The sequence below is a fragment of the Theropithecus gelada genome, chromosome 18 (assembly GCF_003255815.1).
Source record: "Theropithecus gelada isolate Dixy chromosome 18, Tgel_1.0, whole genome shotgun sequence".
Classification (NCBI taxonomy): Eukaryota; Metazoa; Chordata; class Mammalia; order Primates; family Cercopithecidae; genus Theropithecus; species Theropithecus gelada.
The window spans coordinates 69,702,309-69,728,287 of NC_037686.1; the positions used below are offsets into that span (position 1 = coordinate 69,702,309).

Consider the following 25,979-nt stretch of genomic DNA (forward strand, 5'->3'; position numbering starts at 1 on the left):
GGTGTGATCTGTGAGATTTGTGATTTGGTGTTGGAGGTGGTGTGCTCTGAGTTATATGATTTGGTGTTGGAGGTGGTGTGCTCTGAGTTATATGATTTGGTGTTGGAGGTGGTGTGCTCTGAGTTATATGATTTGGTGTTGGAGGTGGTGGTGTGCTCCGTGAGGCTTGCAGGTGTTCTTTGGTTGTCTGAGGTGTCCTTTGTGAGGGGAGCTCAACGGCTTGCAGTGTTCAGTGGTTGACATTTAGATGTGTAGGGAACCCAAGGGCAGAACACTATATTGTGGGGAATTTTTGACGAAGGAAAAAGGGATAATTTTTCTCTTTAACACTGTAGTGCTTCCTGCTTTCCTTTTTGTTACAAAATCATGTGTGTTGGTTATTAATTGCTCATTCCTGATGCTATGTTAACGTAGCTGTCATGGGAGTGCACTCATCGGGAATGCACTCATCACGAGTGCTCTGTGTGCGTTCAGACTCACTAACAGTAACTACTGCCGACAGAGTTGTTTAACCTGCAGCTCAGATTATTCTTTTTTCATTGGAATGAATAGCAAATTACTTTAGAAATTCCTTGTCTCTTTTTACCAGGAAGTCTTTATGTAAATGGCTACCATTTTGTGCTCTGGAAAGTCTGAGGCTGCTTGTGTTTTCTTTGCATGACAGGAGCTCTGCAGGAGTCCGCAGGTCACCCAGAGCAGGACGGGGAGGAGCTGAGCCGGACCCTCCACTTGGAGGAGGTGGTGCAGGAGGCCGCGGGCGAGTGGCAGACCCTCACCCATGTCTTCTGACGTGAGTCGGAAGTACACCTTTAAGAATGTTTCTGAAGTTACATTTTGTGAATAGCAAAGCACTTGAAATCTCTGTTTTAAAACTTCAAGTGTTAAAAATGTTACCACAATAGTTTTTTAGCTATAAAGTTATCTAAAGAATCATTGTCTTTCAGAGACTCATAGGAAAAAAACTGGGAAAAATGTCACCGCGTTGTTCTCTTCTGTCTACAAATCACTGAACTCAGGTACTACGGCAGGCAGTTTCCTCCTTGGTCTCCTCCGTGGCTAGTGCGTCTAGTTCACAAAGCAACTAACTGGGTCTTACTATCATTGTGGTGTGATTTCTTTGTATTAGCAAAGACGAAAAAGCTAACATGGAAAAAGTACGTCAGATTTCCCTTCATGCTTCCGGTTATAAGAAGCATAGCTTGAAAGCAAGTTTAAGACTGGGGCATGAAGTTCAGAAAAAAAATGTTACAACACACAGGGAAGTTTTTTCCACTCTTTTCTCTGTGATTTTGAAAATTAGTCAAAATGGACTCTTTTTAGTCTACCATAAGTTAATATAACTGATACCTTGAGAGATGGCTGGACCAATTCTCTCTCCATGACAAATGTTTAATCATTAGTTATAAGAATGCAGTGTCTGGGGGGCGTCAACACGGGGACTCAAGTAAACCTGACCCACCAATAAGGATTCAGCTGTCCACACGGGCTGGTGACACACTTACCGCTTCAATCTGTGTTCAGGTCCAGGGTTAGATAATTGCAGAAGCACAAGCCATACATCGCAGGTAGGAAACCACAGAACGGTCTGCAAGGAGCAAGCAACCGTGGCCCTGTCTACCCCAGCAAATAAGAAGTATATCTGTAGCTTGAGGCCAAGAATCCGTAAAAACCCCATAACTTTCTCTTCGTGCATAAACAGATGTATTTTTGATTTCAGGGAATTATTTAGTATCGTCAATGGTGCCACATTAAACATGTCCCAAACCAAATCCCACCCGTGCCGGGCAGAGTGCGTGCACGCCATTCCTACAGCATTCCAAAGATGGAAGGTTCTTTACTTCATGTTAATTTTTCCTTTGAAATTATTTATATGTTCTATATATAAATACATATGTACATAGACAGATATATGGGCCTCTGTGTGGCTGAACAGTATATTTTGTAAATACAAGTACTAGTCCTAATTGCAGAAAGAGCGTCTGAGTTTCACCTCCCCACAAGCACTTCAGATCAGTATTGTATTCATTTTATTAATAAATGGATATCTTTTTCATTGTAATATAAAGCTGGGTTTTATTTTTTTTCCTGAAAAATAATTGCCTTTATTTTCTCTCATTGCCTCCTTGGTTTCAGAAGAGAGTAGTTTTATTATAAATATTGTATGGACTTTGTATATTAAGAGAGGAGCTCATTTCAGATTCCTAAAGAAATAGACATTTTACTGTTATTTTGAAAGGGCATCTTTTGATTTTGTTGTTGTTGTTCACTTTCGGCATATGTATATAAGTAATATTGATGGTGATATGAAAACTTTTGTTATGTGAAAATATTTAAGTCAGAAAATTGTTAAATAATATTACTTCTTTTCCAAACTGCTTTGTGTATTGTATATTTTTTTAAGAAAAAGAAAAGCCTTATTTGACTTATTCTTGTGATACTGGACTTCTTACCAAGCCCGAGGTTTCCTTCCTTGAATGTCAGCGTGTAAACCTGACGCATATTTAGAATAATTGTAATTGTGCTAGAGTTTTAAAGGTTCTGCTTTTAATGCACTTTTTATTTTATAATTTTGTATTGAAATATTTTAGAAATGTTGATTAATTTTGGTGAACGAATATCCCCAAAGTTGAAATTATTGGAATTTTAAACTTTTGTTCTTGCTCGGTTATTTATTTTGATTTTAGCATTAAATGTCATCTCAGGACATCTCTAAAAGGGGTTGTTTAATTCCTAATTGTATAGAAAGCTAGTTTGGTGAATTGTATTGGTTAATTGACTGTTTAAGGCCTTAACAGGTGAATCTAGAGCCTACTTTTATTTTGGTTAAAGAAAAAGAAAATATCAATAATTCAATTTTGTGTCTTTTCTCAATTTATTAGCAGTCAAACACAAGACATTTTATGTATTATTTTGATTTACTTCCTAATTATAAAAAGCTGCTTTTTTGCAGAACATTCCTTGAAAATATAAGGTTTTGAAAAGACATCATTTTACTTGAATCTTTGTGGGGTACAGGTTGATCTTTATATTTTACTTGTTGTTTTAAAAATTCTAGAAAAGAGATTTCTAGCCTCATGTATAACCAGGGTTTTGAGGATAAAGACTGTATTTTTAGAACTGTCTCATCATAGCATATCTGCTTTGGAATAATTATAAATAAAAGATGAAGTTAGGAAATGTGATTAATTTTTTTTGTTTGAAAATAAGATTAAATAGTTTGGCATGTAAATTAATTTCAAGTTCAGATTTTTAAGAGAAAACTTTAGTGGTATTTTCCTTTACCTCTGTAAAGTTCAGAGGCGTCTACCCCTGCAGTGTCCACTGGAAAGGCTTCAGACTTTAAAAATCAGGGCATGGCTCCGCGACAGCGAGTCGTGGGCGTCAGCACAGTGCCCCATGCATGTGCCAGAACTGTTCCTGTTCCCTTCATCTGCTGCTGTTTTCAACAGCACCCAGTCACTGAGGAGCCTTTTGAAAGTTCCTAAGTGTTTTGATCCCGCTTGTGTGCTCAAGTAACCATGGAGCACTGGAGCTGAAAGAATGAACTGCCCGTGCAAAGATACCAAGCGTGAAGCTGGGGTGCAGGTACGAGGAAGCAGGAGGCATGTAGCATGTGTGGAGTCCCACCTGCTAGATAATGCCCGAGCGGCTGCGTTTCCATAGAATGGCAATAGATGAAAATGAGGAAATGTTTTCAAACATGCAGATTCAAATGCTACCCCACCCCATCAAGCTCTGCTTTTGCCCCTTTTAAAAACTTGAGGCGCTTAGAAAGTATCTAAATAGAAGAAATCCTACGACCCGACATCTGCCAGCTTGCAGCCAGGCCAGTGGGAGGCTCATCAAACGCTGCTCTCCTCTCCCTGACAATGTTCTGCTGGTGGGACACGAAACCTCTGTGCTTGTCTGGCACTTAACTAGGGGATGTTTCCTTCGTGCATATTTTCTACTCCCCCATTGTAATGTTTTAAGGAAACTTGAATTTTGAAATTATAGCTAGTGTTCTGTGTCTTCCTTTGAACTCTTATATCACATTTATTACAAGAGACGCATGTGTTAGCACAGGTACAAGATTTTTAAAAGAAGTGGATTTCTGTTCTTGCTGTGGGTTTTCCTCATTTTAGAAGAATATTTGTAACTCGTTAAGATACACATTTTAACATGAAATGACCACACAGATTTATGTTTGGAAATATTCAAGATAAAATAGTTTGGCATGTAAATCAATTTCAAGATTTATGTACATAAGATTTTTTCAGGAAATAGATAAGATATATAGAACTCCTTTTAGTGTATATTAAGGCTATCTCATTCCCACTTGTTACATTTTTTTCTGAAGCTTATTTCAAAATTAATACCGTGTCCTTCCCTCACTAAAAAAAGTTAATCCAAGGGTTGATCATTGCGAATTTATCCCTTTTCCAAGACCTACTGCATAGGAAGTAAGTGAGGCAGAGATGAGATTATGCAACGGATACTTCTGACGGACGAGTTCTCTTTGTGTCACCTAATCTGTGTTCACGTAACTTAGGCACTTTGGATTTTTTAGAATATAATTTCAAAAGGCCTGTACCCATAACCCAATTTAATGTCGTATCTCTACTTGGGGCCTCTACGTCTGTCCCGTATGCTAATGAAAGACCATATGCCAAAGGCCACTGAGCTGCCATCTTCATTGTGGAGAAAGTGGGAACCACAGAGCTTTCCATGGGTCGGACGCCCACACATTCCTAGCAGAGACATGTTCTTTGTCATGGTGTGGCTCGCCAGCGACACGTCCTGTTTGGCGGCTGGCCCTCTCCGAACGGCTTCCCCTCCTCAGACTCCCGTGCACGGATGAGCACACACTCACCCTGCCTACACAGAGGCATCGTGGCAGTTCTTTCTGTGGATGGCTAACAACTCAGGTACTAAAAACTGAAGATCGGCATGAATGGCAGGAGCAATAGGCAGTCAGAAGAGATTTTTCTATTTAATCTTTTACGTGTAACTCTTTTTACAGCATGAAGACTTTTGTATTCAATCAAGATTTGTATCATAATTGACAAATTCTAAAGTGACATAGGGATTCGTTCTTGATTCACCACTAAAGAAAATTTTAAAGTTAATTTTTTTATTTACAGAAGAATTCTCTTTTTATCTTCACAATTGTTTCATGGTCTATTTAAACATTGGATGATATTTATTTAATCCAGTTTTGTATTAGAAATGGATAGTGATGCCAAAAGCCACTGTGCTGGCTTTAAAAATAATAAAAATAGCTTTTGTATTATTTTGAAACTCCTGTATATTTACTTCTTTGAGTTTTGAATGAGTTATCACTGTTGAAAGGTGGACACTTCCTCTAGGTCCCGTTTGCCATGGCTTAACACAATAGAGCAATGCTGAACTGGCAACATATTCAAGCCCAGGGCATTGAAATCCTGGAGGATGTCCCAGGTTCTTGCTCTCTGCTTTCTCTCTTGTTTGAAAGGTATTAAAGAGTGACTTAAAATGCAGTGCACATCCATCATAATATCAGTGTCTGTTTATGAGAGATACCAGATTCTGGACTTCCCAGAAGCACCCATGGAGTTATTGTGTATCATCGGGCTCTTTGTAAAGATATATTCATCTAGTTTACTATGCCTTACATTTCCAGACTGTTAGAGAAGTTTGTAATTGAGAGTCATCATCCTGTTGAAACAACACATTACACTATATGTTTTCTTGGATCACCTTATTCCTGGCACTGAGTAGGGACTCCAGATATTTTTGGACTGAAAAAATTAAAGTGATGTTGACTTCCTGAATGTGGCTGAGATGGGATGGTAAGAAATAGCTTTACTGTTCCTTTTGCTTGCTTGTGTGTTTGTAGGAGGCATATTGCTCTGACAGTTTTTGAAATAGAGTGGGTGAGGGAAGAGCTTTTTTTTGTTGTTTTTTAACAAAACTATGAAATTATAAAAAGTGTATTCCCACTCTGATGGATTGTCTCAACTATTGGCAGTGCTTTTCCAGGTGAATTTTACCCGGAGGCTGGACTCCCTGTGATAGCGAATCGAGTGCTGTCCCTTAAGCACAGGCAGAGGCTGGTACCTGCAAGTGTGCTGTGCGCTCCCCGCGCCACGAGGCAGGCGTGCGTGCAGGCGTCCACTGGCCCACTTTGCGTCGCGCTTCAGGGCTGGGACCTCGGATGTTCAGACAAATGCTGACCTTCTTGCTACTACCGTTACTGTGAGTAAAATCCCCTTTGTCACCCAGGAGCCCACGTCTTCTGCCAGCAGCCAGGAGGCTGGCAGGCTGTCCTGAAAGGAAGGTGGGGAGAACCTGGGATGACTCTGTGGCCAGCCCTAGCTCAGCTTAGGATACGCATGGAAGTTGTTAAAATAAATGTTACTGATTATGCCATACCACCCACAGTGCTGCCCCCATCATTGAGGACCTTCTCTTGTGACCTGGCACCTTTAAACCATTCAATCCCTTAAGGCCCTACAGAAAAAATGACAGATGACAGTGCACACCCACAGAGACGCCTCACACGCCCCTTCTACCAATGAACGGATGCTTCCCTAGTGTTATTATTCTGGGCCAATGAAGAGAGTTTTACGTTACTATTTTAGAAATTAGAACGAAGAGGTCATTGGTTACCTTGGTAACCAAGCTCTATAAGAAAGAAATTCTGTATTTAACATGAGATGGCTCACTTAATGTTATCTCAGCCAATTTTTTAGTAGTTCTGGGTAGAGATGGACAACAGCTGGCCATCTGCCTTGAGATGCTCCTTTTATTTTTGAGGCAGGGTCTCACTTTGTCACCCAGGCGGGAGTGCAGATCATGGCTCACTGCAGCCCCGACCTCCTGACTTCAGTGATCCTCCCACCTCAGCCTGCCGAGTAGCTGGGACTACCGGTGCACACCCCACACCCGCTAATTTTCATTATTTTGTTAGAGACAGGGTCTTGCTATGTTAGCCAGGCTGGTCTCAATGTCGTGGCTTCAAGTGATCTCCCCGCCTTGGCCTCCTGAGCAGCTGAAAGTATGCATGGGAGCCACTGCCCCTGGCTCAAGATACTCTTCACCATGTACATTTTCTAGTTACCTTTCAATCATGTTTCTCAACTTTAGTAATGTTAAATCTTTCTGAACTTTAGTAACGCTAAGTCTTTCTCTAGTAATGCTAAGTCTTTGTCCTTTCTTTTCTGTTTTTATTTTTTTTCTTTTTGAGACAGAGTCTTGCTCTGTTGCCCAGGCTGGAGTGCAATGGCGTCATCTCAGCTCACTGCAAACTCCGCTTCCCGGGTTCAAGTGATTCTCCTGCCTCAGCCTCCCGAACAGCTGGGATTACAGGTACGCATCATTGTACCCGGCTAATTTTTATATTTTTAGTAGAGACGGGGTTTCACCATGTTGGCCAGGCTGATCTTGAACTTCTGACCTCAGGTAATCTGCCCACTTCAGCCTCCCAAAGTGCTGGGATTACAGGCGTGAGCCACCGTGCTCAGCCTTTTTTTTTTTTTTTTTTTTTAGCAGTTTCAAGCTTACAGAAAAGCTGTAAGGCAAGAACTGAGAGCTCTCCATGTGCAGACCTCCATAGACCCCACTCACGTGCCGCCCATATCTGAGTGACAGTGTCTTCCTAGCGCACCACACTTGCCATAGTCTGGTATTGCTTATAGCTCTGAAGTTTGCTTGCCACGGTACAGAGGAAACTGTCTCCCAGGAGACCTGAAAGCTGCCCAACCTGTGTGGCAGGGGCATGATCTTAAGGGCTTTTGCCGCAACCTGTGGTAAGGCAGGCAGGCAGGCCGCTGACCCCTGGTGAGCTAATAGCCTGGCCACCACATTGGAAGGTAGATTCCGACTCAGGGTCATCTCTGTCAGTTTTCACATGAACTTAAATCAGAAGCAGGAACTTGGCTGAGAGGTAGAGTGGCCCTGGCTGGTGCTGGAGGTAGTGGAAGGAGTCCCTGTTCTATGGATGCCCTGGAGTCTTGACTTCAGGAGCTTGTAAGATTCTGGAGCTGGATGAACGAGCCATTTCCTGGTGGTGGGAAGTCGAGGTAAGGGGCTGTAGGAGGAGCAGCCCTGGCCTGCCTCATTGAGACGAGGTTGGAGTTTCCTAGAATGTGGATGAGAGTGCTGGTTGAAATTAGGCTGTTTCTAAAAAATCCAGACCACTCATTTTCCTTCTACGGCAGGTGCGGTCACAGGAAGTTGCTCCGGCGTCTTTTGCTGGAGTGAGCTGTAGGGTTAACACAGCTGTAGGCTGGTTAACACAGTCTCGCCTGTGCTGCTGGGTCGACTTTGCCTTCATATCACATCATTTAGGATTTCAGTGACTACTGTTTACAATAGAGGAATCGCAATAGAGAAATAAGCCAACGTGCTTCACTTCATATTGTCTTTTTTTTTGGGGAAAGAGGCAAGAGTACTGCAGAGTCTTGGATTTAATTATAACGTTGTGCCAAATGGTGGCTTAGAAAATATTTGTTGTTGCATGAGGGAAAATACATTTCTGTTATAGATGGAACTGTGTCCTCCCAAAATGTGTGTTTTGAAGCTCTCCCAATGCAACTGTGTTTGGAGACAGGGGCTTTAGGGAGGGAATTCAGGTTGGAGATAGGAGCTTTAAGGAGGGAATTCAGGTTAAATGAGGTCATAAGACCAGGGCTCTTATCCAGTAAGACTGGTGTCCTTAGATGAGAAAGAGACACCTGAGGCCACTCTCTCTGCCAGGTGAGGATGCAGCAAGAAGGCAGCCGTCTGCAAAGCAAAGGAGAGAGGCCTCACCAGAAACTGACACCTTGATCTTGGACTTGCAGCCTCTAGAACTGAGAAAGTAACTGTCTGTTGTTTAAGCCACCCAGTTTGTAGCATTCTCTTGTGGCTTCCTAAGCAGACTAACAAACACCCAACATGAACTGATGGCTTCGCTCTCTTCTGTAAAAATTGCTATGAGAGAACTTTTCACTCACTGTTTTACAGTTTCTCTGTCAGTCCCTGGTTCTTCCTTCTCACATAGTCCCAATTCCAATTTATAGTTCACGGCCCAGGCAGAGTCATTCACCACGGTGTCTCCTGGGCTAAACCAGCACCTGCTCTGCTCACTTCTTGACTGGCTCCTCATCGTCAGCCCTCTGTAGAGATCTCATTTCCTCCATGCCAGGTACTTCACGCTCCAAGCTCAGAGACTGTTCTATCAATTTCATACACGTTCTCCGCCCCTACAGATGGGCAGGCCAGCACTGAATGGCAGGGTGTGGCTGTGCAGATGGAAGCGTGATCACCATGGCTTTCTATGTTCAGTTCCACAGACCCTCATGGCTCCTCTAGCCTCTACTGACCGTGGTCCTGGCAGCCTGTGCAGGCCATGGGGAAGGTCCTGACAGCCTGCGCGGGTGGTGGGGAAGGGTGTCTGCGTCCATGAGGCTGGGGCTCCAGCAGCCCCTCCTCTTGGCTCTCAGCCTAGTGAGTTAATTTCCAGTCACCTTTAGGAGAAAGTAGGCGGGCCGCTTCAGGGGAGTGTTCAGTGAGCTCACAAGCTCCCTGGCTCAGTTCCTATCTTGCTGTGTTTTATTTTAAAATACTCAACCAAGTATTGTACTGTCATGGTGAAAGCTAGCTTACGATGTCCCCTTGGTTTGTCTTTTAATGCATTTTCCATGTATGTTACATTAAGATAGACTTGCCAATGAAAAGAATATAGTTTTTAAAATGTAATTATCTTTGCATGATTTTCCAAATTCCTCAGTTGGAAGGGGTCTGGGCAGAGAAGTGTAGCCGGTGGACGTGGGCTTTCTGTCTGCCGTGCCTGCCAGGTGAGCTCAGGCGGCCATGCCTCCAGCCTCGGCAGTTTTTCCTGCTATTGCAATGAATGCAGTCATTCCCAAGCTTCTCACACTTGCTCCTCATGCTGGAGTCTGAGGCTGTCTGACCCCCGGGAAACAGGAGCATGTAATCCTACCCTCAATCAGCATGAAAGTTCCCCTCCGTAAATGTCACAAATGCAGAGCATTTCTCACAGCTGCTGCTGAGACACAGAAGGGAACTGGGGGTTCCATTAAAGGCAAAACAAAGGCTGGTTGCGGTGGCTCATGCCTGTAATCCTAGCACTTTGGGAGGCTGAGGTGGGCAGATCCACTTGAGGTCAGGATGTGACTAGCCTGGGCAACATGGCGAGATCCTGTCTCTACAAAAAATACAAAAATTAGCTGGGCGTGGTAGTGCACACCTGTAGTCCCAGCTACATGGGAGGCTTTGGCAGGAGGCTAGCTTGAGCCTGGGAGGTTGAGGCTGCAGTAAGCCAAGACTGCACCACTGTGCTCCAACCTGGGTGACAAAGTAAGATCCTGTCTCAAAAAAAAAAAAAGAAAAAGAAAAAACGAAAGAGACTTTCATCTGTCTTTTTGAAGAAAAATTCTTGTAACCAAAGGCAACTATAAGTAAAACATCGCTTCACGCTCTTTCATGCTTTCAGAGAAAAAGGTGGCAAGGGGAAATCGTCCAAGACTCCCGGGTTCACATCTGCAGGGTGTGTACACTAGCAACACGGCAGAACACAGAGAGACTTGGAAGCTTGTCTTCAGAGACGCTAAGTATTTTTTTCCTGGTGAGAATCAGTGCCCTACAACTACCTCTGTTCCACTTTCTTCAGTAGCCATAGACCCTCTGATGAGGACACCCCCTCCAACAGGCACCGCCAGGCCGCCCTGCCCCGAGACCCAGAGGCACCGAGTCACATCAGCTCTGCAGCTCTGCAGACCTGGCTCTCGCTTGACGTGGGCCTGTGTGCTCCAGCCCAGAACACAAAAGAAGACACCCTTGCAAATACCATTAAAAGTTTATTGTTTTATTTCAATTTCAGGAACAGTGTACACTTTCCATTCAGCCATCGTCACAGCACGTGCTGTTTGGGTGCGGCCACGTATGGATGGCAGAGCCGACCTCAGCTCAGCGACGCAGAGTGCTTCTGCTGAAAAATGTGGGGGTTTGTGTCTGGAGTTTTGTTCTTTGTAACCCTCTCATCTTCGAGGCTATGTATTAATAGACATGATATTAAGCCCACACGAAACATTTAGAATTAGAGTGGGATTAAGAAGACGCGTTTTGGCATCACGCTGACTACTCCTCATCTTCGTCCTCGGGGAGGGTGATGCCAGCGTGGGGCTCTTTGGAAGGCCTATCACGGGTGCGCTAAAATCAAAAGGTGGGTCAGTAGGTTAGGGAGGGAGGAGCAAAAGGAGATGTCAGCAGGTGTTAGGAAGGATGTGGTCAGAAGAGCTCTTCTCTGTCTCCACGGGGCCGTCCGCTCAGCCCGTGTGTCTCGGTGAGTAATTCGGGAACAGGTGCACGCCTGTGCCTACTCGCTACGACGCGTCTTCTGGGAGGAGGTGGATGAGCCGGTTATCTTCTCAGGGAGGGTTAGTGCTGGCCACTGTGCACTGCCGCTGCCTGCACGCCTGGTCACAGCCAGTGTCTAAGGGTGACTGGCGCGGCTGCGAGGCTGTCCAGAGGACTCCTACCCTTCTGCTCTGAGTGCGTAAGTCTTCCTGGACTCTCCGGCTGTGGGCTCTGGTTTGGAAACGAGGTTGTTCGTAGAGGCTGCTCTGGGGCCACCATGCAGGGCAACAGTGACGTCCAGAGGCCGCCTGCTTGACATCTCCATCACCAAATCTCCAGGAAGACCCTGTTGCCTGTGTGAGGCCATTGCCCAGCCCACATTTGCCTCCTTTTCCTCCCTCTGCCACACGCGAATTCAGCTAATTGGGGTGTGTGGGCAGCCACGACCTGGGGGCATGCCCCGCTCTCTGTGCTGCCCCACGTTGGACTCTAACAGCTGCCCAGCCCGCATGTCACATACCAAAAGCTCCCACATGCAGTAAGCCACTCCTTGACTGTCTAATCCTGTTAGGAAAAATGAAGTCTACTTTAGGAGGTGAGAGAAGGACAGAAAAAAAAAACAAAGGAAGCTTGGATGTCAACAGTCCTCTCTGCCGCCCACGTCCTCTGTCTCTGCAGCTGTGTGCCTCCATCGCAGTGCCCAGCAAAAGCGCAAGGGTGTCACCGTCACAGCGAAAAGAAAGTCCAAGGGTGGAGGGGTGAACGTGGAGGGACGTCTGTGCACCTGGCCCCCTGAAGACCCACGAGCGTCTGGGGGCACACTGCGGGGTAAGGAATGTGACCTTCACACAGAAAGTGACAGTTTGAACTGTTTTCTGTTTTCATTTGCTTCATTTAACTGTTGGCCAGAAATTGCCGGTAGGCTGCCGTGTGCCTGACCCTAGGACGTGCACAACTCCACAGGCATTAGGGGAGAGGTCATCTGCTCTAACTAGGTAATGGGGGCAAATGGGATTAAAGTTTTAAGGCAGTTATATTAAGAAGCTGAGGACAGGATTCCGGAACCAGGTGGGTTTTCAGCGTCTAGCCATGGGTGATCCAGAGCGACTATCTCTTCCTCCCTGAAAAGGAAGAAAGAAGAGTTAGGACGAGAGCGCCGCGGAGTCCTCCCACACCAGCATCCCTCTGCTGCGGTTCCAGGTGGGTGCTGAGCCCCTGGGTGTCTCTCTCATCTGCTAACAGAAATGGCACCATGGAGAGTTAGTCTTTTCCTTCCTTTTCTCCCGACCTCCCTCAGCAAATGCTAATTGCATTTTCAGTTCTGTGAGAAAGATTCTCTGGAATCTGATTCCCAGGCTGCAGGGAGTGGTGCCTGGCGTAACCACCCTTCTGCGTCACAGCGCTGCTCTTCCGTGGGTGAAAGTGTAACTGCTCATTGCTTTGCTTTGAAGGAGCACTTCGTCTCTTCAGCCAGAGATTCCAGAGCGGCTGGGGGGAACTGCCAACCACAATAGGAGCAAGTTCTTTTTCGGAGGGACCCTAGCACACCCCTTGCTGCACACACCAGAAAAGAGCAAAGCCACATGCCCGTCCCTGGGGACGTCCCTCCTATGTGCCATCTCATCTGCCACACCAGACAGATCAAATGCACAGGGAGCTTTGTCTGCAAACTTTGACTTGAAGGGGTCTTAAAGCCATGCATTTACATGTTTGGGGGACACATAATTTCGATGCTTAAGAAAGAGTTGGCAGCTAATTGAAATGGTACACAGGTGTGCCGTGGCCCACGGTGTGGAGGTAGCCAGGCGTGGGCATCCCTCTAGAAGGAGGCACGCGTTGGTCACACAGAACGTCATTTAGATGGACAAAGCAGAACTGCACTTTTTCTGCATTGAAATCTTTATTCAAATTTTAGTCTCTCTCCTTGGGTTTCCCCTTTTATGAAATGATCAATTTTGGTGAAGAGTCCCCAGAAAGCAAGACAGAAAAGAAATATGCTCTTCACCGTGGATGATCAGCAATGAACTAACACTGTCCTCATCTAATTCTATGTCTTCCACACTGCCCAGTAAATGCATAACCAGAGTGCGGACGCCAAGAATCCTTACAAATAACGCAACTAACAGACCAAGGTGACAGTTCTGATTTCTTGGGGGGTTTTCCAAGTACATACTTAGCATTATAAACAAGCCTCTATGTTGTGGTTAAACAACTCACTTAAGGGATTTTTGTTTTCACAAGTGAAAACGTTTATGAAATTCTAGCCTGCGAAACTGCCTTAGGAACCAACTAGTGAGATTTCCCTCCCAAGACGGGACTTTCTCACATATGGCGGAGGCCTCCTGCTGGCCTGGGGGCTGACAGGTGCAGGGTCCTGCCCTTTGAGGGCCAGCCTCTCCCTCAGGAGCATGGGTTTTTTCCTGTTTGATTCTGGCTTAACTTGAACATCCCTGGCATTGGAGCTGCCCTCTGGAGTAGCCCAGAAGTCAGCACGCACCTCACCTTTTGCTGCATTTCCAAGAGGTCAGCCTTTGGACTTCCTGGAAAGTGGTAGAACCATTGTCCTATGAAACAAGGTGCTTCTGTGCTGAAATGGAGGAAGTTCCCTACAGCCTCTGGCAAGGTGACTCACTGAGATACCCTCTTAACTTTCGACATTGAAAATGGTGGGCATGTTGGTTTCACTTTTTATCATTAAACCTACAATTTGTTGAGCACTGACCATGCAGGAAACCCATTTTTCCCCATTTTCTCTTTTGTGCTCACGGCACCCCCTGGAGTAGGTGTTCCTATCATCCTCTCTTTACAGCCCAGGAGCCAAAGCTCAGCCAGCCCGAGCGAGCCAGGATTAGAGCCTGCGTGGATGCAGCAGTCACGCTTCTCTCTATTATGTGTCTTGCAACTTGGAGTCGCATGATCTACGCATCTGATCCGCCCTGGGCTCAGGTCAGGATAAGACTGAAGTCACAAGGTGAGGGTTAGACTGACCTCCTCTCTCAGGACAGGAAAACAGAACCTACTGCAAAAGGCAGATACTGTTGCCTCCACTTTGACGCCCCACAACTCCACAGCAACACTACAGGTGGGAAAACGTTCACATGTATGTTCGTGGAAGTTAATGCACATGGAAACAGGAGGCTCCGATGATGTTCCCATGTGGTTTCCGAGTAATGGGGTGACCTGCATAGTTTTTTCTACCCAGTTCCTACCGACAATGCTACACTTCCAGATTTGAGTCTTTTCCTCTCACTACTGATTTCCAACAGCACCAGAAAGAACAGAAAGATGGTAAAATGACATTAAATGCTATGAAGTTGCTGTCCTCTCCACCTGCCTGCCTCTAAACCCCTCATTTCTGGAGGAGCTGTGATTTATTAATCTATTGGAACTGCTCCAAGTCAACTCATTCGGCCATACGGCCATAGTAGGCCAGTTATGAACTTTTTATGCAGTAAAATTTAATTACAACCATATGATTTGCAATTTGCTTTGATACATCGATGTTTCCCTTGAACTCTACGGAAATTAAATAATTTTTAAAAGCTGCTTACAAAAAAATTCAGGGAAAATACTGAACTTATTTAAGAAAACACATGCGTGTAGTACATTGGTTATATTTGCACACAGTAAACATGCAGATCTAAATGCAGCTTTCTGTTCCTCAGGGTGGTCTTGGTAAGCTCTGGCCTTGCAAGCATTTCGAGTGACTGGTTGTAAGCCTTGCGTATATTGCAAGGAAATATTTGCTAAATGGGGCCCCTCACTCATCTGGGCCATCCCATCAACTCTGAGCCAGCACTCAACTCTCTCGGTGTGTCTAACAGTCCTTAAGCTGGCAGTGGAGGAATTAGTTATCCGCATGGGATGAATCCGTGTTTCCCAGGTGAGCACGGTGTCTGCAAAACCATCACAACTGGCAACACCTAGTTCACCCTTGGACATTCTGACTCAGTGAGCCTGTGGCAGAGCCCAGACAGGGGTCCGGGCGTGCATCCCAGGCGATTCAGAGGCAGGTGCGGTACTGGCCAGGTGGGGCGGGCCGTCCTGACTGCAGTGCTGGGGTCAGACACTGCTCCCCGGGGAGCCTCATCTCCGCCCTCTTGTGGCCACACCCCAGAACTGCGGCAGTGTACAGCATGATGGCCCTGAGACTTGAATATTTGGAGAATTTATTTTCTTATTCAGAATTTACATTGAGGAGTGGATCCTGCTTACCACTTTATCTGACATAAAGCAAGTAAGCAGCTCAGTTACTCACTGCTCACTTCATATATTAAAAGCTTTTCCTAAGACCGGCTATTCTTAAGATCTTGGGCTGTGCCATGAATCGCCTGTTGTCCACAGAACCTCCCAGAATTGAGGCTCATGGCAGAGGTTCTGCACTCACCGAGGACGCGGGGGGATCGTGTCTGTGCCCATGTGGATCCCAGCTGCTGGGCAGAGCACACTGCACATCCAGACTCAATAAATACATGGAGTCAAAGGTGAGGTCACTGAATCAATGAGTATGTTACACACCAAGGAAGACCGTCCTCTCTGCACCCCGGGGAGGCCCCCCAGAGGCCTGGTCTCCTCCAAGACGAAAATGCAAACGCAGGTGCCTCGGGGGGACTCCCAGGCCGTCTGGCTTCGCGGTTCTCTCGCGGCCCTGCCTGGAGCTTCATGTGCCTCCCCGTTTGCTTCACGAGAGCAGCTGTCTAAGAGTTCCAGTTTTCTGGGTGACGTTTAACGATAATAAAGGTGACTGCTTATCTAAGGAATCTGAGCCCCGCACCTGCCAGCGCGTTTTGTGTTTGTGACTACCTTTTACTTTCACAGCGAGTTTGTGAGCTGAGTGGGTGGGTTACCTCCATTTTACAGATGAGAAAACCGAGGCTCAGAGACACGGCTCACAAACAACGGGCCTGGCATTCGTCCTGGGTCTGGTTCCAGGTCCTCATGAGCCAACGGGCCACTCCCCACTCCCTGAGGTCTCCTGGGCATCCCCTCCCGTGGCTCCAGGGACCTCCCCCAACACCCACGTCTGCTTGGTTCCTGCTTACTCTCTGAGGGCTCCAACCCCTGGGCATGGGCAAGTTGGATTCCAGCTGGGCCCTGCCCCGGAGTCAAGGTCAGCTGCCTGCTCCAGGGCCCCTGAACCAGCCCAGGCGCAGCCCTTCCTCAGGTGCCTCCGGCCCCACATGCATCTCGGAGGAAACCCGCACGTAAATGCGAGTGGACAATGCCACCTGAGCCCCTGCATGCCCGCTGGGCCAGAGCACGCCCAGGGTACAGTGCGGCTGAGTTAGAGGCAGCAGCCACCCTTGTGCTCAGCTCAGCTGGGGAGTCTGGGACCCTTTAGTCCCCGCTCAGTGGAGCTGAGTAGGGGGTACCTTACCAGCTTAAAAATTCTGGAAAGCGTGCCCTGGGCATCGACTCCCTTGAATCCCTTGTGAGCCGATTTATAGTCGGACGCTCTGCCTCCGTAGCCAAATCCTGGTTTCTGCCCTTCGGCCCCCTGCAAGAAAAGACCACAGAACTCAGCCTCCACCCGCAGTGCTGGGCAGGCTGCTTGAGCCACTGGGAGCTGCCACCAGGGCCCCGGGGAAGGGCCCAGGCCCTGGACTGGACTGGTGAGTGGTTCAGGAGCCACGGGCCAGCACCGCGCTGAGGGGGTGGGGGCGGGAGAGGCTGCTCCCCCAGGTCTACCAGGGTGTTGGCCGCAGAGAGAGGAGCGCTCTGGTTTGGGCGGAGGCTCTCTCATGAGATAATGCGGCCCAAACACACATATTTAAAGGATCTAAATCATTTAGGGAACAGTTACTTACCTTCACGCTGTGGGGTGTTCAAGAGAAGATTAGCAAACATCAAGCAAATCAAGGTAAGGAGGCTCCTGCCTACACGTGTTTGGAGGACTCGGACCCTGGGGGGCTGTGAGGTGTGTAGGTGCCAGTCCCTGGAGGCCCTGGCCCGCGCCCTTTCCTGGGGGCTCCTTTTGCTGATTGATTTGCACAGATTGGATTCTGGTCACACGGGCCCTGTGGTTCTAGGATCTGTCTGGCAAATCGAGAGTCCTTGGCCTTAGTGAAATGTCAAGCCTCGTATCTTTCATAAGGTTTTGAGACAAAATCCTGAGCTCTCTCCCAGGCGTGAGCAGGAATCAGTCTCCTTGGCCATAGCTCGGACTGGGAGCAAGGCCCCTGCCAGGAGCCCGGGGCTGCTGAACTGGACAGAGGGAGGAGGCAGGCCTGGCTGGCACGGGGGGCAGCCGCGTCCTGGCAGCAGCGGGACAGTGTCTCCTCCCATTCCCCTAGCACCTTTCTAGCTCCTCCAGCTGTGTGGCCTTGGGCAAGGGCAGGAACCTCTCTGAGCTTCAGTTTCCTCATCTACACAATGGGGTTGTGCGAGAACATGCTCCTCAGTGGAGGCTGCCAACTCTGGGCTTTGGTGCCAGCTGTCGTTATGGAAGTGGGAACTCCACTGCAAACACGGGGAGGAACGGAAGGAGCTCGCTGTGGAGTCTGGACGCGGTGGACGTTAACACCCGGGGGTGAAGTGTCCTCCCACGGTGGGTGCACTGTCTGTGGGAAGGCCGACTGTGCTGTTAGCTTTTCAGGGTGGCATCTTGGTTGGTCTCATGAATCTCTACTCAACGGACAGGGTCCAGACTGCACTTTACGTTTTGCCAACAAGAAATGGAAGACTCTCCTGGTGCCCTTTCCTGAAGACTTGTGGAGACCAAACCAAACTGTCCCCCCTCCATCAGCCTGCAGCCTTTTTTCCATTTCATTAAAGTGTTTTAGGACAGGGAGGACCTTGAGCAACCTAGCCCATCTCTTATTTAGAGGTGAGGAAGATGACGCCAGAGGGCTCCAGGCTTCCAGAGCACCTGGCTGCACCCACAGCCTCTGCTGGGCGCTTCCCACCCTACATGCTACTTGTACAGTTTTCTTGTCATTCAACCTGTGCTTGGGAGCCAGCACGGCCGCTCAGAGCCAGGCAGCTGTTTTTGTGTGAACAGTTGATTCAGGGGCTATCCAGTGAGGTGAGGGACAGGGGATGTATGGCAAGAAGGTCTAAGCACCGTGCACGAGGGGACAGCCAGCCTCGCCCTTGCATCCCAGAGGTTTCCAGGTTTGCGCTCACTCCCTGATGGCAGAGGGTGCGGGAGGCCAGGCTGTCAGCTCTACATGGCAGAGAGCCGCTTCCCCTGCCAGCGCTAAGTCATTCTGTCCTAGTCTATTGCTTGTCTCCAAAAATAAAGAGTTTTCGAGAACTAAATCTGGGGACTGACTTTCAGATTAATAATCTGCTTGGCCTTTCCTCCTTTCAAATCCTCAGTCATGTTTATCTTTGGGCAACCTAGAATGTACCGGGAAACACACAACACAGTTTAGAAAGAGAAAGTGGGGCTCTCCGGAACTCCAGACAAGGAGAGAGTCCTGCGGCTCTGGGAAACAGACAAGCAGACAACATGCAGAGAAGGGTTTTGCTTTGGAAAAAAGAGAAATTCAACAGACATTAGTAGGACCCCAAAAGGAGAGATGCGGGGAAGAATGCAGGGGTTTTTCTTGTTAGCTGCTGGGCGGAGTGGCCTGTGCACGGCCCCCCATCGCTCCCCATTCGGGGAGGATCCTGCACGACGGCCCCAAAGTCCACTCCTAGAAAATTAAGAGCAGATAAAGCAGTAGCTAAAATAAGATTTCTGGGTCAAAAATGAATTTCCTTCTTCTATCCTCTTTGTCTCCTGCTGGCATAGAAAATAAAAAATTAATTGTCCGTGAGTACTAGTCCATGTACATTTGCTACGTGACTGTCATCATTTTGCAAATTCATTAGGTCAGAAAAAGCAAGTCGAATATGCATTAATAGGAAATATTTCAGTAAATATCTTAGTTCCTAATTCAGTTCAATCGTGTGTGGGACTGAAGTGCGATCCTCATGGAATCTTTTCTCTGCCTTTCTCTCTAGTGTCCCGTCCCTTCCTCCCTCTCTTCCTCCCTCTTTCCCACCTTCTTTCTGTCTTCTTTTCCAGTTCTTTCTTCCTGTTCTTTCTCCTGGTTGCCTTTCTTTTAAAATGTATTCATTCATTTACATGATGCTTATTAACTGAGCAGAAGGTGTAGACCGGCTCTGTTGTAGAGTATGAGGGCATTGCAGTTTGGAGACAGATACAACCTGTCTATGATATGTTAGTGGTTATTCCTCCATTTTATTCTAAAATTAAAACTTTTATACAGTAAGAATCATATCTGATATTTGCTAGTAACTAAAGTCTATAAGTTTGGTTAGAATATAATGATTGGCATTTTAATTTGGCTCAGACACCAAATTCGTTCACTAGAAATTTCAAATTGGCCATTTTAAACCTTCCTTGAAAGTTTGCGTTCAGCATTAACAAGCCTAAAATGCCTAAGGAAGATTTTCTGGATGGCTTGATATCTATGTTTTTTATTATTAAAACACATACAAAAATCTTTGGATTAATGAGGTTATAAATCCAGCAACTCTATAGAGCCTATTTTTCTGTTCATTAGCAGAATCATTTTTCCAGTGTCAGCATCTGGGGTTACTGAGATGGGCCAGCCAGTCCCACTTCCACATGCGGGTTCCTGGGACTTGTTTCTCGCATTAGTTGGGTTGGAAGAAGTTAAACATTTTCTCAGACAAGGTATTGCTCCCTCCATGGGAGGGAGACCAGTCACGTCTCCTGGGAACCCTTTGGGAGAAGATGGTCTGGCCTTGCAGGGCCAGGTCCCAGGCACAGAAGCAAGAGACCGGACCTGCCAGAAGCAAAGACCACGTTTCACTTCCCCAGTGGAAGAGAAGGCGGCCCGATCCCAGCTGTGGGCAGAGAGGTCTTGAGAGGAGAGAAAAGGGGGCCAGGAAGCAACCGAAACAGAGCAGAACACAAAAGTCGCGGGGCTGTGAGGACCGGGATGGAAGAGGAAGCCGATGGAAGTGCGTTCATCACCTACCCAGCTAAATCTGCTCAGGGACAGTCCTCTCCCCTGCATGAGGAAGAACAAAGAAATAATGACATGATGGTCAGTGAAGGGAAAGTCCTTTCAATAAACGGGAAACACAATGAAAGCACGGTAGAGCTGAGGTGGTAAAAACAGGTTCCACCCGGAGCTCCGAGGGGGCTGCAGGCTCAGGGCCCCAGCAGCTGTGCAGCGGTGGGAGAGGCAGGAGGGTGCATGGATCTGCCGACCTGTTCTACTTGGCAGCCGCAAGGCAACTCGTTTTGGGATGAATTCAGGTAGCTCTGAGCCTAGCTCTCTCTTTGGTACGTTACGGGATTTTAGAGAAGGTCTATCAGTAAAGTGATGACTAATCAAAACATTCCAAGGTCTTACCTTTCCCTGCGATGGGGGTGGAGTGCGAGGCGTCACCTGGAAAGACACAGAGAACCATGGGCTGCATCGGGAGCCCCGTGCGGCTGCCCATCTCCTACCTGGCGCCTGCCCGCCGAGGGTGGCCAGCACCCACCACCGTCAGAAGCACCCGGGCGCCTGCCTGCTGAGGGTGGCCAGCACCCACCACCGTCAGAAGCACCTGGGCGCCCAGCCTCCCCATTTCTGTCCTAGTTGGTCAAGAAGTATAGACCTGAGACTGGAAATATTCTAGATGATGCAGATCCTCCAGGGCACTCAGAAAGTGCTTCAGAGAACGGAAAACGCCTCCCAGAGGCTCCGTAGCTGGGGAATGGGCCCATCCTGGGACACAGGGATGATGCTCACCCGCCCTCATTGATGGAGGCGGCGAACTTTGCCTCACTGTGAGCCCTTTCAGGGGCTGGAAGCAGCAGGTCCTCTGACATTCAGAGCTTCCAAGGGGATGCCCCCAGGTCTGCAGCTCCTAAACGCACTTATCAAATACGACCATAAAATGCTGCACTGAGATCTTGGAATTAGAGGCCTGTGGTTTTATTGTTTTTAATAAGTCTTCGTTTTGCACGGCACTTTTAGGTTTACAGAAAAACTGTGCAGAAACTAGTTTCTACATACCCCGAACAGTTTCCCTTATTAGCAACACAGCATCAGGGTCTCTCGGTGCCGTGCATTCTACGGGTTTGGACAAGTGCGTGCTCTTCAGACACCACTGCAGCCTCGTCAGAGCAGGTTCGCTGCCCTAAAATTGCCCTGTGCGCTCTCTGCTGCCCCCTCCCCTCCCAGCCCATGGCAAGAGCCCTCTATGGGTTGCAAAGCCTGTGTTTTTGGGCTAAGCGTTACATGGGAGTCTAATCTCAAGAGAAGTGAGCTGTCTGGAGAACTCACAGAGGGTACCGTGCAATCCGTGGCAGGAAGTGCTTGTTTGGAACTCGTGATCAGGTGCGAGGGGGGAGTTCCCCGGCCAGCCTCACCCTGATGAGGGCCCCGGTGCCACCCCCGAACATACGAATGTCCTGTGTGCGTGACAGCAGCGGCCAGCACCCCTCCTCCCCTCACAGTTGCTACCTCTTCCCACAGATCGTCACTTACAATGTTCTTGAAGAAGTGGACTACGGGGTTTTCATCTTGAGTCCGGCCGTGTGACTTCTGGGGCAGGGAGCCGTAGTGAGCAGTTCTTGCCGCGTGGTGTGAGTCCTGAAAGACAGAGGAGCAGTGACCTCAGGACAAGTCCAGAGTCCCTGCGTCTTGTTCCCCTCAGGGAAGCTGGATCTCTCCTCCTTTGTGATCTGGATTTTTTAAGGGCTTTCTACTAGGAGGCTGCAGTTGAGCCACCAGACACAGCCGGGGCAGCTACGGGCTGGCAGCAGCGGGTTTGGGTGTGCGACTTGCTGGGCAGAGATTTCTATCACCGACTTAGTGGGTGGTTCTCATGAAGGTGTGTAAGCAAATAGAGGTGACGTGACGGTAACTCAAGAGGGATTCCATCTGAGATAGGGTCAGATTCGGCAAAGCATTGAGAGAAAAATGTTATTATCCACAGGCTTCTGGGTTGAATACAGGAAAATGCTCGGGGAAGACACAGAAAAGCACATGACAGCATGAGGCTCATGGGCTTTGACGCGGCTGCGTAACATGAGCTGGTCTCCGCTTCTCAAAGTAAGTGTCTCACGCCACCCTGGCACTGGCCTGATTCAGGACGATCACCTCTACATCTCGAGTAAGAGGAAGTGGAGAGGGAGGAACGGCTGGGCGTGAGTGCCCTGGGCCGACTGGTAATCAACAGAACCAGAACATTCCAGGTCGGTAGAGATTGCATAGAAGATACGGATTGGTAAGTGCTGCAAGAGTTTAGCTCACAGCGGAGGGAAGGGAAGAGCCATGTGCCCAGGGGGCAGGGGATGCAGGGGACGAAGGGGTCACAGGGGACGCAGGGGACACAGAGGACACAGGGGTCACAGGGGATGCAGGGGTCACAGGGGACGCAGGGGACGAAGGGGGCGAAGGGGTCACAGGGGACGCAGGGGTCACAGGGGACGCAGGGGTCACAGGGGTCACAGGGGACGCAGGGATGCTGCAGCTCTTGCAGACTTCATGCATTGTCTGCTTGGCTCCCAGTTCAACTGCAAAGGCCCAACAGCAGTGAACACGCACCAGGCAAGAGGGCCGACCACGAGTTCTCAGAAAAGCAAAGGAAAGGGACTCAGGAGGAGCTTGCGAGATTGATTTCGTCAATTTCCCCCTCACTTTCTCACTGTGGCTCCCAGATCCTACTTGTTCAGAAACAGCCTGCATGTAAAGAGCCCACACCTCAGGCAGGATCGAATTTCTGGAGGTCAGAGGAGCTCTGGCCCCAGCATTCTGGCTGCGCCCCGTCAACACAGAACACAGCGGAAGCAGATCAGTTAAATGCACTGAAGTCAATGGAAGCATTTCCCTCCAGTCTCTCAGCTCTGTGCACATTGATTGGGAGGACCCCTTGTTGTTCAGAAGACAGTTTTGCCACCAAAGGCCTAAAGTGCGCTTCTCTGGGATTTACAGTAGTGCACGGAACGGTGGAATTCAGTGGGTGATAACTGCATGCTGCAGCCACAAAGGACAATGTTTGCAGAGTGTGCAGCGTTTCAATGTTCAGAGATGAACATTGAGCCCAAATGGGGGTCTCCACACAGCACACATCAGGTCTGAAGTTTTGCTGGCACTGGACTCTTTCTTCTGCCCTCCTTCCCTACTCGATCCTCTTCAAAGCAGCGGTTCCCAACATTTTTGGCACCAGGGATGGGTTTCATGGAAGACAATTTTTCCATGGATGGGGGTGGAGGAATGGTTTTGGGATGAAACTGTTCCACCTCAGATCATCAGGCATTAGATTCTCATTAGGAGTGCACAACTTCGATCCCTCGAACACGCCGTTCCCAGTAGGGTTTGCTCTCCTATGGGAATCTGGTGCCAACGCTGACCTGACAGGAGGCAGAGCTCAGGAGATAATCTCACTCAACCACCGCTCACCTGCTACTGTGCGCCTCAGTTCCTAACAGGCCACAGACCAGTACCAGTCCAGGGCCTGGGAGTTGGGGACCCCTGTTTCAAACGTTTCTTGCCCTCACCCCCAGACTACTAACAGCTCCCCTGCTGCCTGTGATGCTCCCTGCCCTGCCCATCCTTCAGGGGGAAGCCAAAGCTCTTCGTTCCCTGGGCCCTAATGTGGGGAGGCTTCCTGTCCACCTTCCCAGCGTTCAGCACCCAGAGCAGAGCAAGCTTCCTGAAACAGAAGCAACGCGGATGTCCCTCTCCTTCCAGTGTCCCGTGGCCGCCCTTGCCCACAGCGGGAGCCCTGTTACTCTGGGCGCTTCTGAGGGCCCTTCGCTCTGGCTGCAGTCCTGCCAGGAGCCGGAGCCCCAGCCTCAGCTCTCCTCCCACCTGCCCTGGCTGCCTAGCATCCATCCCTTGCCCTGGGTCACGCGCCTATGCCCTGGCCCCGCCCATCTTCCATATGGACGGGCTGCGTATCCCCTGCCCTGGGCCTTGCGCAGGGTCCTTTCTGTCCACAAGGCCCTTCCTTCTCCCCTCTGGAACCTCCTCAGGGCCCAGGGCAAAGGCATCTCCCATGCACAGGGCCTGCTCAGCACTGCGAGCTCTCTTTTTTGCACCCCTTGCCTGTGGCCTCCCCTGTGACAGAGTTGCAGGCACAGCACGGCGTAACCATGAGCTGCTCGTCCCTCTCTGCCCGGGGCCTCATTACTTCCCAACTAAATGCCGGGGGCCAGGCATGGTCCACGTTCTGAAGATACTGCAAAAGTGAAGCAGACAGAATTCCTGCCTGAGAGGTTTTGAATGCATGAGGAATGAAAGAGGGATCCCATTTTGGCTGGGCGTGGTGGCTCACGCCTGTAATCCTAGCATTTTGGGAGGCCGAGCCGGGCAGATTGCCTGAGGTTAGGAGTTTGAGACCAGCCTGGGCAATATGGTGAAACCCCATCTCTACTAAAATACAAAAAATTAGCCAGGCTTGGCATCGTGTGCCTATAGTCCCAGCTTCAGGGGGCCGAGGCAGAAGAATTGCTTGAATCTGTGAGGTGGAGGTTGCAGTGAGCTGAGATTGCGCCACTGCACTCCAGCCTGGATGACAGAGCGAGACTTTGTCTCCAAAAAAAAAAAAATCCCATTTTATCCCTTGGATTTCTTAGTGATCAGCACTCCATATTTTACTAGTTGTCTTTCCCATTTTGTGCCCTTGTTGGTTAACGATTCTCATTCCTGGTGAGATTGTCAACCTCTCTCAGACCCAGAGCGCAGCTCCCAGACTCTTCACAGAAGGCCACTGGCGCTCTGCATGTGGCCGGCGCTCCAAGGCGGGTACCCCTCTGTTTACTGACACCTCCACCTTCTCACGCACAGAGGAGTGGAGTTTGCATGCTCAGTTTCCTCCCAGGCGGGTGCTGTGGGCTTCTGAACGTGAGGATGTCAGAAGGGCCGGGGACATTGGAGTCCTAATAGAAATCCCTGATTCTTCGTATTCCAACTCATTCTCTCTGTGAATTCTGCAAGAATCCAAGGAATTCTCTGATTCTCCTTGTGTCATGTAATCTTTTATCGAATACTTCTCTGCGTTCAGTCACCAGTTGTATTTAGTCACCACTAACCAGCCTTGTACCTTCTCCTCAAACCGTGAGAGAGGGGGTGTAAAATTATGAACCAAAACACAAAATGGAAGAGACAGGAAATTGTTTAAACTTTAGGACATACATCTTTAAGTGTTATGTCTACCAGACGAAGTTACTTATTAGCTTCTACTCCAATGGGCTGAAATCACTGACACAGCTCACAGTCTAGGGCAAGCCATGCTGCCCTTGGTGTTTGGGTAGCACTTCTCCACTTCTCCACTTCTCCACTTCTCCGCTTCTCCACTTCTTCGTTTCTCCACTTCTCCGCTTCTCCACTTCTCCGCTTCTCCACTTCTTCACTTCTCCGCTTCTCCACTTCTCTGCTTCTCCGCTTCTCCACTTCTTCGTTTCTCCACTTCTCCGCTTCTCCGCTTCTCCACTTCTCCGCTTCTCCACTTCTTTTCTCCACTTCTCACTTCTTCACTTCTCCGCTTCTTCACTTCTCCACTTCTCCACTTCTCCGCTTCTCCACTTCTCTACTTCTTCGTTTCTCCGCTTCTCCGCTTCTCCGCTTCTCCGCTTCTCCGCTTCTCCACTTCTTCATTTCTCCACTTCTTCACTTCTCCGCTTCTCCACTTCTTTTTTTTTTTTTTTTTTTTTTTTTTTTTTTTTTTTTTTTTTT

The 25,979-nt window shown here is 48.5% G+C and overlaps 2 protein-coding genes across 3 annotated transcripts in view; one reads left to right on the top strand and one right to left on the bottom strand.

The window, feature by feature from the left end:
- Positions 1–3,177, top strand: part of ZNF236 (zinc finger protein 236) — a 146,393-nt gene extending 143,216 nt beyond the window's left edge. Inside the window, exon 31 of the mRNA XM_025365657.1 lies at positions 665–3,177. Coding sequence (XP_025221442.1) covers positions 665–789 — 125 coding nt within the window. The 3' untranslated portion in view covers positions 790–3,177. The remainder of the gene's footprint in view (positions 1–664) is intronic.
- Positions 3,178–10,810: 7,633 nt separating this feature from the next.
- MBP (myelin basic protein) overlaps positions 10,811–25,979 on the bottom strand; it is a 150,472-nt gene continuing 135,303 nt past the window's right edge. For both annotated transcript variants that reach the window (XM_025365477.1, XM_025365476.1), the window contains exons 5-9: positions 21,786–21,890; positions 20,661–20,696; positions 20,280–20,312; positions 16,700–16,819; positions 10,811–12,443 (exon numbers count right to left, since the gene is read on the bottom strand). In XM_025365477.1, coding sequence (XP_025221262.1) covers positions 12,399–12,443; positions 16,700–16,819; positions 20,280–20,312; positions 20,661–20,696; positions 21,786–21,890 — 339 coding nt within the window. In that variant the 3' untranslated portion in view covers positions 10,811–12,398. The remainder of the gene's footprint in view (positions 12,444–16,699; positions 16,820–20,279; positions 20,313–20,660; positions 20,697–21,785; positions 21,891–25,979) is intronic.